Here is an 18,492-nt window from a genome sequence, read left to right as displayed (position 1 = left end):
TTCAGGGACCTCTCTGGGAATGTTAATATGTTGGTCTCTCTCTCTCTAAGGAGAAACATTGCTTGGCTTTTGGCTGAGAAGGCCTGGCCAAAGCCCCACTCAATCTCAGTCCCTTTCTTCCACCACTTGGGCTCTGTAGATGCCTCCCCCGACCCCTGGTTATCACACAAAGGGATGCCCACCGTTACCTCAGCACCTTCACCGTCTTCACCCACCGCATCTGCTCACTCTCCCAGGGGTCCACCCGGATCCAGTCGGACGTCTGCAGGGCCAGCCGCGCCATGGCTACCCGGTGCTGGGAGGCTGCGAGGTCTTTCTTCCCGTAGTTGTCATTGACAGGGGAGATGACACCTCCGATCACCTGGTACATCCCTAGGCAAGGGAGAACAGTGGCATTGCATGTACAGACGCCCCCCTGGTAGCCTGAATCCAGGCAGGTGCTAAAAAGCTCCATGCCTTGTCCTGAGTGGGAGCAGAACCCGGCATTTTCTTTGGGGAAGTGGGGGTGGAGCCAACTCCCTCAGACAGTGGTAAAGCTGCTACCTGAGGGACCATGTGCCTCTCCTCCAGTGGCCGCTACAACCAGAGAAGCACCTCCACTGAGAGGAAGGCTGTGAGGGTGGCGCTCAGGCCAGGCTCCCTTCAGCAGTGTGGACAGTTAGGGTCAGAATCTGTTTGAGGAACATCCTAGACTTCCCCCTGTGTGGGATGTAGCAGGGGCATCTTGCTCCTATAATTGTCTTCGTGGACAATAATTACATATAGTCTTTGTGAAGGTTAGGTTCGTGTGTCAGTTTCTTATCCCAAAGAGGGGATTTTGGGATCAAAGATGAAGGGATGGGATTTAGCATGAACTGGGTTTGGTGGGGTTATAGGATATATATCAACTGCACAGCCTCCCAGACTCCAGGGGACCTACTTTGGAATCGACACACACTGTGCTGATTATCCATGCAGCATGGCTCGGGGGCTAGAGAATGGGGTATTTTAAGTTTAGAGCAAAAGTGACAAAACTTCAGAGAACCATCATGGAAAGAGCAGAACTGGGGTTCAAAGAGCCTTGGGTGGGAGCTCCAGCTCCATCACTTAGAAGGAAACCTTACACAAATACCAAGCTGGTTAAAAAAATAAAATACTTAGCCATTTGAACCTCAGTTCTATCTGTAAAATAGGATAATACCAGCTTTGCAGGATCTGGCTGTAAGGGTGCATTTAGTGTTTTACAGTGGGTAGCATTTGATCTAGCATATGATGTATTTTGCTATAATTGTATTATGAATTACAAGATGCACATAAATGGCACAAAACACAACCTGACAAATGATTATAAAGTATATCCTGTGTAACTATTGCTTAGGTTAAGATACAGAACACTTCTGCCCAAAAATTGCAGGCCACAACCTCCACTCTGACCAGAGGTGCCACTCCCCTTACTTTTATTATATTCATTCCCTTTCTTTCCTTTATAGCTTTACCATGTATTTATACATCCTTAAAAAAACATAGATTCATTTTGCCTGCTTTTGAAATTTTTATAAATGGAATCATACTGAATACATTCTTTTGCTATGGCTTTTTCACTTTAGGTAAATAAAATTCATGTAGTACATCCAGTTTTATTGCCGTATAATATAATATTCCATTGTATGACTATATTCCAAAGACTTATTCTATTCTGCTGTCGATGGACTTGGTTTGGTTCTGGCTTTGGACAGTTACAAACAACACTGCTAGGAAAATCCTTGCACGTCTCCCTGGGCACACAGGCGCGCCTTCCCCAGGACGCTTATCTACAAGTGCAACTGCTGGGTCAGAGATAGGTGTGTTTGCAGCATTACTAGATGATGCCAAAAAATTTTTTTCAAACTGGTTGTAGCCCTTGACCCTCCCACCTGTGGTGTGTGAGAATTCCAGTTGTTCCTATCATGCCTATCTGGGATTGAATCATGCCCCCCACAAAAGATGTGAACATCTTCATCGGTATTCCCAAGGGTGTGAATCTATTTGTAACCAGGACCTTTGAAGATGTTATTATTAGTTGTGGACTCATTTTTGAATAGGCTCTTCAAAGATCCTATTTAGATGAAGCCAAACTGAATCAGGGTGGGCCTTCATCCGTGTGGCTGGAGGCCTTATAAAGAGATGATATTCAGATGCAGTCAGTCTGGAGAAGCCGGAAGCCAGAAGTAGAAGAAGCCAGAGAGGAGAGAGATCACCATGGGATGGAGGACTGCCATCCCCAGCCTGCTGTCCACCCCGGGAGAAAGCAGTGCCTTGCTGACACTTCTAGCCTTCAAAGCGGCGAGGCCAGGGACGCTTGCTGTTTAAGCCGACCCACTGTGCGGTGTCTGTCATCGCAGCTCTGGAAAACCAAGACGATGTCCTACTGGCTGCTGTCAGGATTTTCCCAATCTGATGTGTTAGTTATATCTCATTGTGGTTTTACTTTTAGTTTTCCTGATCATTAATGAGTTTGTCCCATATATTTATTAAACATTCAAACTTTATTTTTTGTGAAGTACCAGTTCAAGTCTTTTGCCCAGTTTGGGGTATTGTCTGCCTTTTCCCCATGGACTTGTAGAGCTCTGCATATATTCCAAATACTTCCCTTTGCTGGTTGGCTAAGAATGTTACAATATCTTTTCTCCCACTTTATGGCTTGTCTTATTGTTCTTTTTAAGGAGTTTTTTGAAAAACAGAAATTCTTAATTTTAATGTAGTTGAGTTACATTTTTCATTCATTGCTGGTGGGAATGTAAAATGGTACAGTTGCTGTGGAAGACAGTTTGGCAAGTACAGAATTACTCTATGACCTGGCAATCACACTACTAGGTATATACCCAAAGGAACTGAAAGCAGGATTCATCATATATTTGCACACCGATGTTTATAGCAGCATTATTCACAATTGCCAAGAGATGGAAGCAACCCAAGTCTCCATCAACCAATGAATGGATAAACAAAATGTGGTATATACATACATTGGAATTTTATAGTCATAAAAAGAAACGAAGTCCTGATAGTGTGACAACATGGCTGAGCCTTGAAGACATCAAGTGAAGTAAGCCAGATGCAAAAGAACAAATATTGTATGATCTCACTGTTTTGAAGCAATTAGAATAGGCAAACTCATAAACTCATAATGTACAATATAGGTTACCAGGGGGCAGGTTGGGGACAGGGAATGGAAAGTTAAGGCTGAAAATGTACAGGGTTCCTATTTGTAATGATGGAAATGTTTAGGTAATGGATGGTGGTGATGGTAGGCACAACATTGTGAATGTAATTAACAGCATTGAAATACATTTCCGAATGTGGTTAAAATGGGAAATGTTAGACTGTATAGATGGTAACAGAATAAAAACTAAAATAAACCCATGGAACTACACTACACAGACAGTGAACCTGAAGTTAAACCATGGACTATAGTTAATAGCACAATAATAAAAATGTGTATTGTCAATTGTAACAAGTGTTCCACAACAATGCAAGTTGTTAATAATTGGGTGGTATATAGGGATCCTGTGTTTTATGCATGATTGTTCTGTAAACCCACAATTTCTTTAATAAAGGAAAAAAGAAAAGAAAAGAAAAAAAAGAAAAAAAAACTTCTTGCCTGACCTTAGAGTTCCCTCTTAGTTAATCTGGAAGTCAGATTTTGAGGTGGCAAAGCCATAAGACGGGGCTTGTTAGGTTAGATCCCTGAGACTGCTTGGAAGGGAATCATCCTGTAGATCTGCTGACCCTACGTGGGATTTTTCTGAGAAGGAACTTTAATGAAAAACCACTGAGATTTGGGGGATTTGTTACTGCAGGGTAGCCTCGCCTATCCTGACAAATATGTTACTTTAAGCGATGTTCCCTGCTTTTACTAGTTTGTTAAGAGCTTTTGTCATAAATACATGTTGAATTTTATCAAATGTTTTTTTCTATAACTCTTGAAATGATCAAGTAATTTTTTTCCTTTTCGGCAGATACAGTGAATTACACAGTGTGCCAGTTTGAATGTATTGTGTCCCCCAAATGCCATTATCTTTGTGGTTTTGTGGGGCAGAAGTTTTGGTGCTGGTTGGATTTGCTTGGAATGTGCTCCACCCAGCTGTGGGTGATAATTCTGATGAGATGTTCCCATGGAGGCATGGCCCTGCCCATTCAGGGTGGGCCTTGATTGGTGGAGCCATATAAATAAGCTGACTCAAAGAGAAGGAACGGAGTGCAGCTGTGAGTGATGTTTTGAAAAGGAGCAAGCTTGCTGGAGAGGAACATCCTGGGAGAAAGCCATTTTGAGGCCAGAGCTTTGGAGCAGACGCCAGCTGCCTTTCTAGCTAGCAGAGGTTTTTCCGGATGCCATTGGCCATCCTCCGGTGAAGGTATCCGATTGCTGATGTGTTACCTTGGACACTTTGTGGCCTTAAGACTGTAACTGTGTAGTGAAATATACCACCATTTTATAAAAGCCTATCCATCACTGGTGTTTTGCATTCTGCAGCATTAGCAAACTAGAACACACAGATTTAATTTTCTAATCTTAAACAAACATTGCATTCGTGAGACGAATCTGACTTGGTCAAGATATATTATCATTTTAACGTATTGATGGGTTCACTTTGCTAATAGACTTTTTAGGAAGTAAGACGGGTTCATAATTTTCCTTTCTCTTAAACTGTCCTAGTCAGGTTTTGGTTTCAAGGTATGCAAGTCTCATGAAATGAGTTGGGGATTTCCCTCCTTTTCTATGCTCCAGAGGAGTTTGTGTAAGACTGGCATTAACATCTTTTCTTTAGCGTTGGTAGAATTTACCGGTGAAGTTTTATAAGGTTGGAGTTTAACTTGTATGATGATTTTTGACTACTGATTTAATTTCCTTAATGGTATGATTCAGATTTTTATTTCTTTCTTATATTTCAATTATATTTCTTTTTTTAAAAATGTAGTTTTATTGAGATATATTCACACGCCATACAAGCCATCCAAAGTCAATTATATTTCTTCACTCTTAGTTTTCAGGCTTCTAAGACAAATACTACACAATGGGTTGACTTAACAATAGGAATTTATTGACTCAGTTACAGAGGCTGGAAAGCTTGCTTTCTCCTGGGGTCAGCAGTTTCTGGCTGGCTGGGAATTCTTGGGATTCCTTGGCTTTTCCATCACATGGCAATATCCTCTCCTTTTGTTGACTTTCAGCTTCTGCTCTTCCACTTTGTCTTTATAAAGCCTCCACTAATAAGGTTAAGGCCCAACCTCATTCAGTTGGGCTACACCCTATATTTATTATGTGTTCACACCTATAGGAACAGATTAAGAAGGTGTTCCCCATAATTCCTACCACAGGAACTTAAGAATTTTGAAATTTTTGGCATAAGGTTGTTTATAATATTCTCTTATCTGTTTTAATTCTGTGCCACATCTGTAGTGATATGCTTTTTTCATTCCTAATGTTGGTTGTGTCTCTTTTCTTTTTCCTTACTCAGTATTGCTAGAGGTTTGTCATTTTATTAGTCTTTGCAAAGAGCCAACTTTTGGCTTTATTGATCTTCTCTACTGACTATTTCCTTTTTCATCAATTTCTGTTTTCATTTTTATTAATACTATTGTCCTACTTTCTTTGGGGTTATTTTGCTGTGCTTTTTCTAACTTCTTGTGATAGATGCTCAGCCAATTAATTTGCAGTTTGACTTTTTTCCTAATACACAAAGTTCAGGCCATAAAATTTCCCTGTAAGCATGTCTTTACTTACATCACACAAGCTTTGATATGTAGTAGTTTCATGATCATTCAGTTTAAAATATTTTCTAATTTCCATCATAATGCCTATTTTGATCCATGAATTACTTAGAAGTATTTTTCTTAATTACTAAACAGATGGGGAATTTTGGTTAGCTTTTCGTTATTGATTTCTAGCTTAGTTACACTGTGGTCATAGAACATATTCTGTGTCATTTCAATCACTTGAAATGTGTTGATATTTGCTTTCTGTCCCAGTATATGGTTAAATTTGAAAACTGTTTCCTGTATGCTTGAAAAGACTGTATTCTGTGGTTGTTGGGTGCACTGTTCTGTCCATGCAATTAGGATTGCTGTTTGTTTAAACCTATGCTCTTCCTGACTTTTTTGTCTGCCTATCAGTTACTGAGAGAGGTCTGTTAAAATCTCCCATTATGATTGTGGATTTGTCTGTGCTTCCATTTAGCTCTTATGATTATTACTTCATATATTTTGAGGCCATGTTATTAAGTACATATGTATTTATAATTCTTAAATATCTTGCTGTGACTTGAACCTCTTAATCTCTTGTAATGCTTTTTGACTTAAAGTCTTTATTAATTCTTTTTTTCTTTTTGCTTTGAGTTTCTTTTGTCTATGTTTTTCTAATTTCTTGAAATAAGAACTTGTACATGGTATTGTGCTTTTAAGTCTGTTTTCCACATGTTTGCTATTAGCATATAAAAATGTAATTGATTTCGTATGTGTGTATTGATCTTTACCTTGCAACTGAACTCACTTATTTTAGATTTTTTTTTTTTTTAAGATTCATTGGGATTTCCTACACAATCATGTCATCTGTAAATAGGGGAAGTTTTCTTTTTTCCTGTCCAATCTGCAGGCCTTTTATTTCTTTACTTTATTTTTATTTTTATTTTTAAATACTTTCAAATGTACAGGACAGTTACAAAAATAATATAAATCCCATATAGGAGAATTCCAACATACTCCTATCAGCCTAGATACTTGGATCCACCAATACTAACATTTTGCCACATCTGCCGTATCATTCTACCTATCCATCCAACTGTCTGTCTATCTAATCCATTTTCTGAACACTTGAATGTAGGCTATATATATATCATGCTTCTTGAAAACTGAATCCTGTCATGTACATTTCCCAAGAACAAGGATATTCACTTACGTATACACCATAAGTAGTTATCAAGTTCAAGAAATTTAGCACTGAAATAAGGCTTACAGTCTATATTCCAATTATTTCATATGTCCTAATAATGTCATTTTGAGACTTCTCTCTTCCCTTATTAGATCCCACCCAGGATCACGTGTTGCATTTAATTGCCGTTGTCTCTTTAGTTGCTCTTTCTTTTTTCAGTTGTGGGAACATATATACAACATAAACTTTCCCATCTCAACCACTCCCAAGCATACCATTCAATGAGTTTAATCACATTCACAATGTTGCAGTACCTTTACCACCTTCCATTACTAAAACTTTCCCATCTCTCCAAACAGAAACCCTGTATGTATTATGCATTAACTCCCCATTTCCCTGCCCTTTTGCCTTGGAAACCTATACACTACATTCTTTCTGAGTTTACATATTCTCTGGTATTGTAGTTACAATGGGGCTTAAATTTAACATCCTAAATCTATAACAATCTCATATGCTTTGATACCAACTTAACTTCAATAGTATACAAAGACTATATTAATATACCCCTCCACTCCTCACCTTTATGTAGTTCTTGGAACAAATTACATGTTTATACATTATGAGTCCAAAAACACTGATTTATTGTAACATTTTACGAATTTACCTTTTAGATTCTGTAGGAAGTAAAAAGTGGAGTTACAAACTAAAAATACAATAGTACTGGTATTAATATTTACCCATATCGTTACCCTTACAGATATCTTTATTTCTTTATGCAGCTTTGATCTATTGTCTATTGTCCTTTCCTTTCAACCTACAGAACTCTCTTTAGCATCTCTTGTAGGGTCAGTCTAGTGGTGACAAACTTCCTCAGCTTTTGTTTATCTGGAAACGTCTTAATCTCTCCCTCATTTTTGAAAAGCAGTCGTGCTGGATATAGAATTCTTGGTTGGCAAAGTTTTTGCTTTCAGCACTTAAATATGTCATACCATTGCCTTCTTGCCTCCAAAAGGCACTAATCTTATCGAGACTTCCTTGTACATGACGTGTTGCTTCTCTATTGTGGCTTTCAGAATTCTCTCTTAATCTTTGACGTCTGACAGTTCAATTATAACATGCCATGGTGTGGGTCTATTTGGGATTATCATGTTTGGAGTTCACTGAGCATCTTTGATGTATTTATTCACATCTTTCATTAAATTTGGGACGTTTTCAGTCATTATTTCTTTGCATATTCTCTTTGTCCTCTCTTTCTTTCTTCTCCTTTTGGGGCTCCCACAATGCATATATAGGTAAACTAGATGGTGCCCCACAGGCTCCTCGGGCTCTGTTCACTTTCCTTCATTCTTTCTTCCTTCTGCTTCTCAGACTGGATGATTTCAGTGGTCTTATTTTCAAGTTCATTGATTCTTATGCCAGCTCCAATTTGCTGCTGAACTCCTCTAGGAAATTTCTAAGTTCTGTCACTGTGGTCTTCAGCTTTATCTGGCTCCTTTTTATAATTTCCATCTCTGTATTGATATTCTCTTTGTATTCATCTATCATTTTGTTGATTTCCTTTAGTTCTTTGTCCATGTTTTCCTTTAGCTGTTTGATCATATTTAGGGCCATTTATAAAAAGTCTTTGTCCAGTATGTCCCAGGTTTGATCCTCCTCCTTGATGGTTTCTAATGCTCTAAAATTCTCCTTTGTCGGGGCTATTGCTTCCTGTTCCTATGTATGTTTGTAATATTTTGTTGAAACCTGGGCATCTCGATATTTTAATTTGTTATTGCTGGTATTTACACCCTGAGACATCTGTTCCTTAAGCTTGTATCCTGCTAGTGTTATGACAGGGCTTTCCATGAAAGCTAGGGGCTAACAAAAATAAATAAATAAAAAGGAGAGAAGAAAGAAAATGTCTTTCCCAGTCTTTGCAGATTGACCTGAGTGAGTGCTCTCCAGAGCTTATCCATTCAATGAGTTGATAAAACAGCTTGAAGCCAACGCCTAGGGGCCTCCATGATCCTTTATGCACACACATCTTGTCTTGGGCATGCTTGTGTAGCCCTAGAAATTCCCCTGTTTACACAGATGTGAATGTCCTCTCTTCAGAAAAGTTTCCTCGTGGTCCTAGGCACTGCATTCTATGTCCTACACCAGCAATCCCTTGTCCTGGGCAGCAAGAACTTGACTGCTTTCCCATGGTGTTCTGTAGAAGAGCTCTGTGAGTTGTATTCTATACATAGGGCAAGTTTCGGGGTGGTGAGCCTGTGGTGAGTGTCCTGATTCAATCCCTCAGGCCAACACCAGATAAACGGGCCTAGACATACATAATCCCGGCATGTGCACGAGGGTTACTCTACTTCCTCCAGAACTGAGGGACCCACTCTAGGAGCATGGGCTGGATCCGGGCTGAGCTAGTGAGGGGATGGGGAAGGGGCCAGCAAGATGCCACAAGATCCTACTACTTTTTAAGTCTCCCTTTTCTTGATTTGGTTACTGCAATCCTATTACTGGAATCCTTTAACTGTATTCTGGAATTTAGAGAAAGATGTTTCTGGCATTTCTTGCTGGTTGTTCAAAGCTTTTTTAGGGACACAGCCCTGAAGCCACCTTGATTGGGGGGCAGGGCTGAAAATCCTTGACTTTTATTTCTTGATTTGAGACCTTTCCTATTTTGCTAATGTAAGCATTTAGTGTTATAAATTTCCCTCTTAGCACTACTTTAGCTGCATCTAGTATATTTTGATATTTGTATTTTCATTTTCATTCATTTACATAGATTTTTAAATTTCCTTTAAGACTTTCTCTTTGACTCATGGATTATTTAGAAGTGTGTTGTTTAATTTCTAAGTGTTTTAATATTTCCTTTTGTCTTTTTTGATATCTAGTTTGATTCCCTTATGGTCAGACAACATACTCTGATTTTGATTCTTTTAAATTTGTTGTGGTTTGTTTTATGGCCTAGGGTATGGTCTTTGGGTGCTTGAAAAAAAACGTTTTGTGCTGCTGTTGGGCAGCATTCTAAACACATCAATTAGATCCTGATAGTTGATTGTACTGGACAAGTTGTTCTATATCCTTGCTTATTCTGTCTAGTAGTTCTATCAAATGCTGAGAGTGGGGTATTGAAGTCCTCACCTATAATTGTGCATTGGTCTACTTCTCCCTTCAGTTCTATCAGTTTTTGCTTCATGTATTTTCAGACTGTTGTATGGTGGAGGTGTTTGGCACACATTTGCTTGTTTGGCACACATTTAGGATTTTAGGGTACATATTTAGGATTTTGGGGTCTTCTTGATGGACTTTCATTGAACTTTTATTTATTTTATTCATCATTTTTAGAAGTTCTGATTTGTTCTTTGTTAACTCTGGTAAGTCACTTTTTATAGTTTCTTTGTTCTTTAAATATATGTGTAATTATTTTTAAATCTGTATCTGATAATTCCAGTATCAAAGCCTGTGTAAGTTACTTCTGCTGTCTGTTGTTTATGCTAGCTCTTATTCATTCTGTTTTGTTTCTTTATGTGCCTGGTTAATGCCCTTGACCAGTTATCTGGGGCTCCCTGGCCTGGGTTATCCCCATTTTCTTTTGAGCTTGACTGCCTCTCCTCTTAAAGTGATATTGAAAAATATTCCACCTGCTATTTCTTTTTGTTTTCGTGGGAGAGTTGATCCAGAAAGTGTAGCCTGCCACCCCTGGAAGCTAGAAGTCATCTGAGGCACTTTTCCATCCCTGGTAATCCTGGCTGCCCTGCGGCTCCTCCTTCATGGAGTTAGAGAATTCCCTGTTTCTGCAGGATGGCAGAACCCAGCTGAGGACAAGGAAACAAGGAAGTGATATTCAACTTCTGACTTCCAGAGCTGGTTCCTCACACTCATTTCAGAGTAACTCTTCTGAAGGTTAGAGCTTTTTTTTTTTTTTTTTTTTTTTTTTTTGTAAGAGCCAGGGTTTATTGAGAGAGAAAAGAATTTTCTTAAATTCTTAAAAAAATCTTAAAAAAAAATCAATAACTATAGCCCTGGGAGTCAGGGTATCTAGTTTTACTAAAAGCCACTAATAGTAAGAAGGAGAAATTACAAAAATGGAGCTGAAAGGCCCTTTCTGGGATAAGGGTGGGGTGAGGGGGAAGAATGGGCAGCAGGGGTAGAGAAGAGCCTGGATGAAAAGGTTTGTGGTGATAGAGAGTTTAGACACCAGCTGAGGTCTGATTTCCCTACCCTCCTATCCTTCAGGGACGAAACTTTGTGTGTGTTGGGATGAGGGGAGCATAGTTAAGAGGCCCATTTGGGTTTGGGAACTGTAGCATAGATGGGCTTGTATTCTGCGTCCCACTTCGAATTTTGGGGGCAGCCCACCCTACATTGCCCTGTTCCAATACTGAATGGCATCAACAGAGTAGAAATGGCAGCAGTGTGGCATGTATAGGCAGAGAGAGCTTCTAAGAAGACCCCCATCCCCTGCTTTCCAGGTCCTCCTCAGCTTCAGTAGGGCATGGCAGAGATCCACAAAAATCCCCAAGGCTCCTGGAGAGAAAGAGTGAAGGCGGCTGAGAATTAAGTCAGAAGGGCTGCTAGGGGGTGGGTGCAGGGTGAGGAAAGCCCATGCCTGGGCTGCAGGGACCACAGTGTTGGCAGTAACAGGGGGAGTCCTGGTGTGGGCATGGACAGCAGGGTAGGACCTGAGCCAAGAGAAGTTGAGGCAGAGAAGACAGAAGCCAATGCCCAAGATGGAGGGCAGACCCCTGAGCTAGAGGTCAGTGAGGGCCAGATGCCCCCTTTTCGATCCAGGACGATATGCCACCTGGGATGCTTAACTCACTCTTGTGGAGGTCGGCAATCAAAGATGAACTTGACTAAAAATTTACCCAACAGAGATTAAACTTGAAACTGGAAGACAGTTATTCTGAAGTGGCAATTTTTTTTCATTATTTGTAGAAATGGATGGCTCAAGAGCAAGCTGAGTTGTTAAGGAAACAAAGTAAATTACATTTCTGTACATCTGAGTCTCAGTACATAGAACTGGACCTTTAAAAAAGATGGGGTCAGTCAGAGAGAGATAGGGCTGGGAGCACTGACTCCTGTTGGGTGCCACATTTAACCTTCACATTGACCTCTGTTTTACACATGAGGGAACTGGGGGTGGAGGGTTAGGGCCCCTCCAGGCAGCTCTTCAGGGCATCTTGGATACCCAGATGTCACCTATGATGGTTTAGTTCACCTTGACAAGGTAGTCTGTGCACTGAGAAGTCAGTGCTTTGTTATAGCACCCGGGAGAGGAAATTCAATAAAAGTAACAATTTGAGCTAAAAATGAAAAGGGAGGCCAAGACTAATCCTGCTGACTCTCCTTCTCATCCTCCAAATGGTCACCTGAGACCCAACCTTTTCCCTTCTGCACTGTTCTTTGCCACAACCCCAAGGTGGCCTTTTTTGTGAGGCAATCTCCAACTCCCCCCACCCCCCACCTCCTGTGAGGTACAGGTATTTCTCTCCTGTGCCGCACAGCTGTTCAGGCTTACCTCCATCACAGCACTTGTGGCCCTGTATATAATGATCTGTTTGCCTTTGTCTTTCCCACAGGACTGTTTGCTCCTTCAGGATGTGAACCTGTCTTTTCATTCTGGGTAAGGTGACTGGCCCATCACTTAGCACGAAACCATACAGTTCTTACCTTGGGGTTATTAAAGTAATAAATGGCTACCACTTAAATAAGGTGGGTAGAACTCTGTTTATTTCCACTGCCTCTGGAAACCCTAATAAAATGACAATAAAGGAGTAAAAAATAGTAGGAAATCAAAAAGGCAAAGAATGGGAACAGAGACGATAGTAGACAGGAAAGGTCAACAAAATTTTGGAAGCTGTAGAGCTGATGACCAAGCAGCATCTACAAGCAGGGAAGGTGATGCTGAGCAAGAGGACATGCACGGCAGAACCCGAGTGGAGTGGAGGAGGAAGTACTCTCTCCAGGTGGGGGTGCCAGAGGATCTGAAAACAGGAAAACCAGTTGGGACTGTGTCTAGCGAGCCCTGAGATCCACTCCCAGCCCCCATCATCCATTCTACTCTCCCATCCTTGCAGAACTCCAGAAGTCTGCTCTCTGCTGAGGGTGGGCCAGAGCGGTCCCCGACACAGCTGATGGCAGTGGAGGTATCATCGTTACTCCAGGAGGATTACATTCAGCCCCCAGCACCCTAGACTGGAGGATCTCTCTTTAGGGAACAGACCCACCCAGGAGGAGACCTACAGATACTGACACTCGGAGGTCTTTGACATGGGGCCTGATTCATGAAGACAACCAGCTCCACCTGCACATCCAGAGCTTCCTGTCAGCATTTTAGGGTTTGGCCTGTAAACATGAGTGGACAGCCTAGGAGGAGACACATTTTAGAAAGATGCCAACATGAAAGAGGCTCCAACAACCACCAGAGGAAAAAGAACTCAGGGGAAACAAAGGAAACAAAGGGAGCAAAGGGAAATTTTAAAAGCCTTCAAATAATATCGTCAGAAAGATAGGAGATAATATTACAACTCTGCAACAAGAATGGCACGCTTTATAAAGGAACAGCCAGAAAATAGGAAGGACCTCTTAGAAATGAAAAAAAAAAAAAAAAGTACTCACTCAACAAATACTTGCTAACTGCCTACTGTATTATGTTACTGGGGAAATACAGTGATGATGAGACAGACTAATTCTTGCCCCCATGGAACTGAACATTCTGGTGGGTGACAGCAGAAATAAATTCAATTAGTAAAAGAACTGGAAGATAAATTTAAGGAAGTAATATGTTAAAAACCTTATAAATCAGATAATCTGCCAGGAGGTCCAATCTAACTACTAGAAATTTGATTAATAGAAAAATATCGAGAAGAAATTATCAAAGTAACACAAATATTTCCCCAAACTAGAACACACATTTTTAATACAATTTCACTGAGATATATTCACATACCATATAATCATCCAAAGTCTACAATCAGTTGTTCACAGTTATCATTATATAGTTGTGCATTCATCACCACAAAGTTTGAATCTTTTCATTACTCCAAAAGAGAAAAACGAATAATGATAAAAATAAAAAAGGACATCCAAAACATCCCATACCTCCCTATTATTCATTTCCTTTTTGTCCTCCTTTTTCTACTCATCTGTCCATACACTGGATAAAGGGAGTGTGAGCCACAAGGTTTTCACAATCACACAGTCACACTGTGTAAGCTACATAGTTATAAAATCATTTTCAAGAATCAAGGCTATTGGGTTGCAGTTCAACCGGTTCAGGTATTTCCTTCTAGCTATTCCAATACACTAAAAATTAAAAGGGATATCTATATAGCGTGTAAGAAGAACCTCCAGACTCCATTTGAAATCTCTCAGCCACTGAAACTTTGTTTCATTTTTCTTTCCCCTTTTGGTCAAGAAGACTTTCTCAATCCTACAATGCCAGGGCCAGGTTCATCCCTGGGAGTCATGTCCAACATTGCCAGGGAGATTCACACCCCTGGGAATAGGATATATATATATATATATATATATATATATATATATATATAGGTATCAAATGCCTTCTACGTGCTCAGCACTTTGAATAAAGAAGAACTGTATGATGTCAAATCATTATAAAATTTCAGAGCGCCAGGTTTAAAGACAAGATCCTAAAAGTTTCAGAGAGAAAATCAGAGGTTGAATACACAGAACTGGGAATCAGGATAGCACTGGACTTCTCAACAGCAATTCTGGAATCTCGAGAACAGTGGAGCAATGTCTTCAAAGAATGAAAGGAAAATGATTTCCAACCTAGAATCCTATATTTGGACCAAAATGCCAGTTAGAATGATGGCCGAAAATCTTTTTCCATTAGGGAGCAGATAGTAAATATTTTAGGTTTTGTGAATCACATACAGTCTTTGTCACGTATCCTTTTTTTAAAAAAATAACTTTTAAACATACAAAAATTTCATATGGAAACAGGGTACAGGTCAAATTTGGCCCATGGGCTGTAGCTTATTGACCTCTGAATTAGAATGTGGAATAAAGTTGGGTTCATATACGCAAGGTCTCAGAAAATTTACCTCCTCTACATTCATTCTCAGAAAGCGGCTGGAGAGTGCACTCTACTAAAACAAGAGGGAAGGCATTGGATCCAAGAAACAAGGGTTCCAAATCAGGAGAAGGACAAAGTGAAGGGAAATCTCAGGATGACAAGCTGTGCAACTGGCATAGAGCGTGAGCTGTCCACAGAGGAGCTGAACGACTCCAGGAGGGATTTGAGCAGAAACAGAATGGAACAGACAGATTACCTGGTGAGTCTGCCTGTACTAAGAAGAGCTTTAGAGTTCTTTTGGAAAAAGTGGGACTGAACTAGTGATAGGTACAAGGAAACAAATGAAGCAATTATTAATTCTAGGAAAAACCAAAGTTTATATGAGAGGCAATGGAATCATATTGTACTGCATGGTTCATTTATAAACACAATTTACACTGCCATAAATTTAAACAATAAATATTAATCAAAATTTGTGAGCTAATCAAATTGGGAACATTGGGTGGAGGCACAGTGTGAGTGTGAGGGTGGTGGTGTGAGGGAGTTAGATTTTCATTTTTTGTAATTGGAAGCCAATAGATAATACCTAAAACTGAAAAATTAAATAGAGTCAAATACCAGAGAAAACATTTGAAAAATCAAAAGTGATTGCTCTGGGAACCAGGAATCAGGAGTGAGAAAGAATGGAACAAATAACACTGTAAGCCTAATACAGGCATACCTCATTTTACAGTGCTTTGCTTTCTTGCACTTTGCAGATATTGAGGTTTTTTTTTTGTTGTTGTTGTTGTTGTTTTGTTTTGTTTTACAAATTGAAGGTTTGTGGCAACCCTGAGCCCACTGGCACAGTTTGTCTAACAACATGTGCCCACTTTGTTTCTCTGTGTCACATTTTGGTAATTCTTGAAATATTTCAAGCTTTTTCATTATTTTATATCTGTTATGGTGATCTGTGATCAGTGATGTTACTACAGTAATTGTTCTGAGGAGCCACAGACCGTGCCCATATAAGATGTTGAACTTAATTGATAAATGTGTGTGTGTTCTGACTTCTCCACTAACTGGCCATTCCTTAGTTTCTTTTCCTCTCCTCGGGCCTCCCTAAACCCTGAGACAGAACAATACTGAAATTTGGCCAATTAATAACCCTATGGTGGCCTCTAAGTGTTCAGGTGAAAGGAATAGTCGCATGTCTTTCACTTTAAATCAAAAGCTAGAAATGCTTATGCTTAGTGAGGAAGGCTTGTTGTAAACTGAGATAGGCTGGAAGCTAGGCCTCTTGCCTAGCCAAGGTAAGAAAAAAGGAAGTTCTTGAAGGAAATTAAAAGTTGTACTTTTAATAAGAAACTTTTGATAAGAAAGTGAAATGGCCTTATTGTTGATACGGAGAAAGTTTTAGTGGTCTGGGTAGAAGATCAAACCAGCCACAACATTCCCTTAAACCAAAGCCTAACACAGAGCAAGGCCCTAACTCTCTTCAGTTCTATGAAGGCTGAGAGAGGTGAGGAAGCTGTAGAGGAAAAGTTTGAAGCTAGCATGAGGTTTAAGGAAAGAAGCTGTCTCCATAACATAAAAGTGCAAGGTAAGGAAGCAAGTACTGATGTAGAAATGCAGCAAGTTATCCAGAAGATCTAGCTAAGATAATTGATCAAGGTGACAACACTAAACAATAGTCTTTCAATGTAGATGAAACGGCCTTATACTGGAAGAAGATGCCATCTGTGATTTTCATAGCTATAGAGGAGAAGTCAATGCGTGGCTTTAAACCATCAAATGACAGGCTGACTCTTGTTAGGGAATAATGCAGCTTGTGACTTTAAGTTGAAGCCAATGCTCATTTACCATCTGAAAATTCCAGGGCCCTTAAGAATAATGCCAAATCTACTCTGCCAGTGCTCTATAAATGGAACAACAAAGCCTGGATGCCAGTACATCAGTTCACAAGATAGATTACTGAATATTTTAAGTCCACTATTGAGAACTACTGCTCAGAAAAAAAGACTCCGTCCAAAATATTACTGCTTATTGATAACGCACCTTGTCACCAAAGAGCTCTGATGGAGATGTACAATGAGATGAATGTTGTTTTCATGCCAGCTAACACAACATCCATTCTGCAGCCCATAGAACAAGGAGTCATTTTGACTTTCAAGTCTTATTTAAGAAATACATTTCATAAGGCTATAGTTGCCATAGACAGTGATTGCTCTGATGGATATGGGCAAAGTAAACTGAAAACCTATTGGAAGGATTCACTATTCTAGATGCCATTAAGAACATTCATGATGCATGGGAGGAGGTGAAAATATCAACATTAACAGGAGTTTAGAAGTAGTTGATTCCAGCATTCGTGGATGACTGAGGTGTTCAAGACTTCAGTGGAGGAAATAACTGCAGATGTGGTGGAAACAGTAAGTGAACTAGAATTAGAAGTGGAGGCTGAAGATATGACTGAATTGCTGTAATCTCATGATAAAACTTTAACAGATGAGGAGTTACTTCTAATGGATGAGCAAAGAAAGTGGTTTCTTGAGATGGGATCTACTCCCAGTAAAGATCCTGTGAACATTGTTGAGATGACAACAAAAGATTTAGAATACTCCATAAACTTAGATGATAAAGCAGTGGCAGGGTTTGAGAGGATTGACTCCAATTTTGGAAGACGTTCTTCTGTGGGTAAAATGCTACCAAACAGCATCGCATGCTACAGAGAAATCTTCCATGAAAGGAAGAGAAGAGTCAATTGATTTGGCAAACTTCATTGTTGTCTTATTTTAAGACATTGCCAGAGCCACCTCAACCTTTACCAATGATCACCCTGATCAGTCAGCAGCCATCAACATCAAGGCAAGGCTCTCCACCAGCAAAAGGATTATGAGTCATTGAAGGTTCAGATGATGGTTAGCATTTTTCAGCAATAAAGTGTTTTTTAAATTAAGGTACACACATTTTTTTTTAAGACATAATGCTATTGTACACTTAATGTACTATAGCATAGACTAAACATAACTTTTATATGCACTGTGAAACCAAAAAATCTGTGTGACTTGCTTTATTGCAATATTTGCTTTATTGCAGTGGCCTGGAACTGAACCCTCAGTATCTCCAAAGTATGTGTATTGTATACATGACTTTTAAATATATATGTATATATAAATATATATATATAAATATACATATAATACTTTGACCAAAGTAAACATAAATTAAAAAATTAATGCTTGTAGAAATACTGCAGCATATTGAAAAGCAGTATACTTAAAATTAACTAAACATATCTAAGAAGTTATTACTAATTACATTTTGGTTCATTCTCTTTGGTTTTTCTTCTATATATTTTTCTTCATACAATGTAAATTCAATTTTGCATCTTTTTATTTAGAAAATATAATAAGCATGTTTGGTCAATAACGCTCAACACTATTTTTAATGGCTGCATAGTAATGGAGATTTAAAAATATAAAAAATCAATATATTGTGGCCTTCTTCAAAGATAAATCTTGGTTGCAAATTCTGGATCATTTTCAAAGATAAATTATTAGAAAGGAAAATTACTGGCTTGAAATTTGGGGTCTCTTGCTAC

At 39.3% G+C, this 18,492-nt stretch overlaps 1 protein-coding gene across 1 annotated transcript in view; it reads right to left on the bottom strand.

Moving 5' to 3' along the window:
- Positions 1-18,492, bottom strand: part of LOC119539958 — a 200,858-nt gene that overhangs the window by 60,176 nt on the left and 122,190 nt on the right. The window contains 1 exon segment of the mRNA XM_037843889.1: positions 189-372. Coding sequence (XP_037699817.1) covers positions 189-372 — 184 coding nt within the window.

The sequence above is a fragment of the Choloepus didactylus genome, chromosome 1, assembly GCF_015220235.1.
Source record: "Choloepus didactylus isolate mChoDid1 chromosome 1, mChoDid1.pri, whole genome shotgun sequence".
Classification (NCBI taxonomy): domain Eukaryota; kingdom Metazoa; phylum Chordata; class Mammalia; order Pilosa; family Megalonychidae; genus Choloepus; species Choloepus didactylus.
This window is presented reverse-complemented; position numbering and strand designations above follow the sequence as displayed.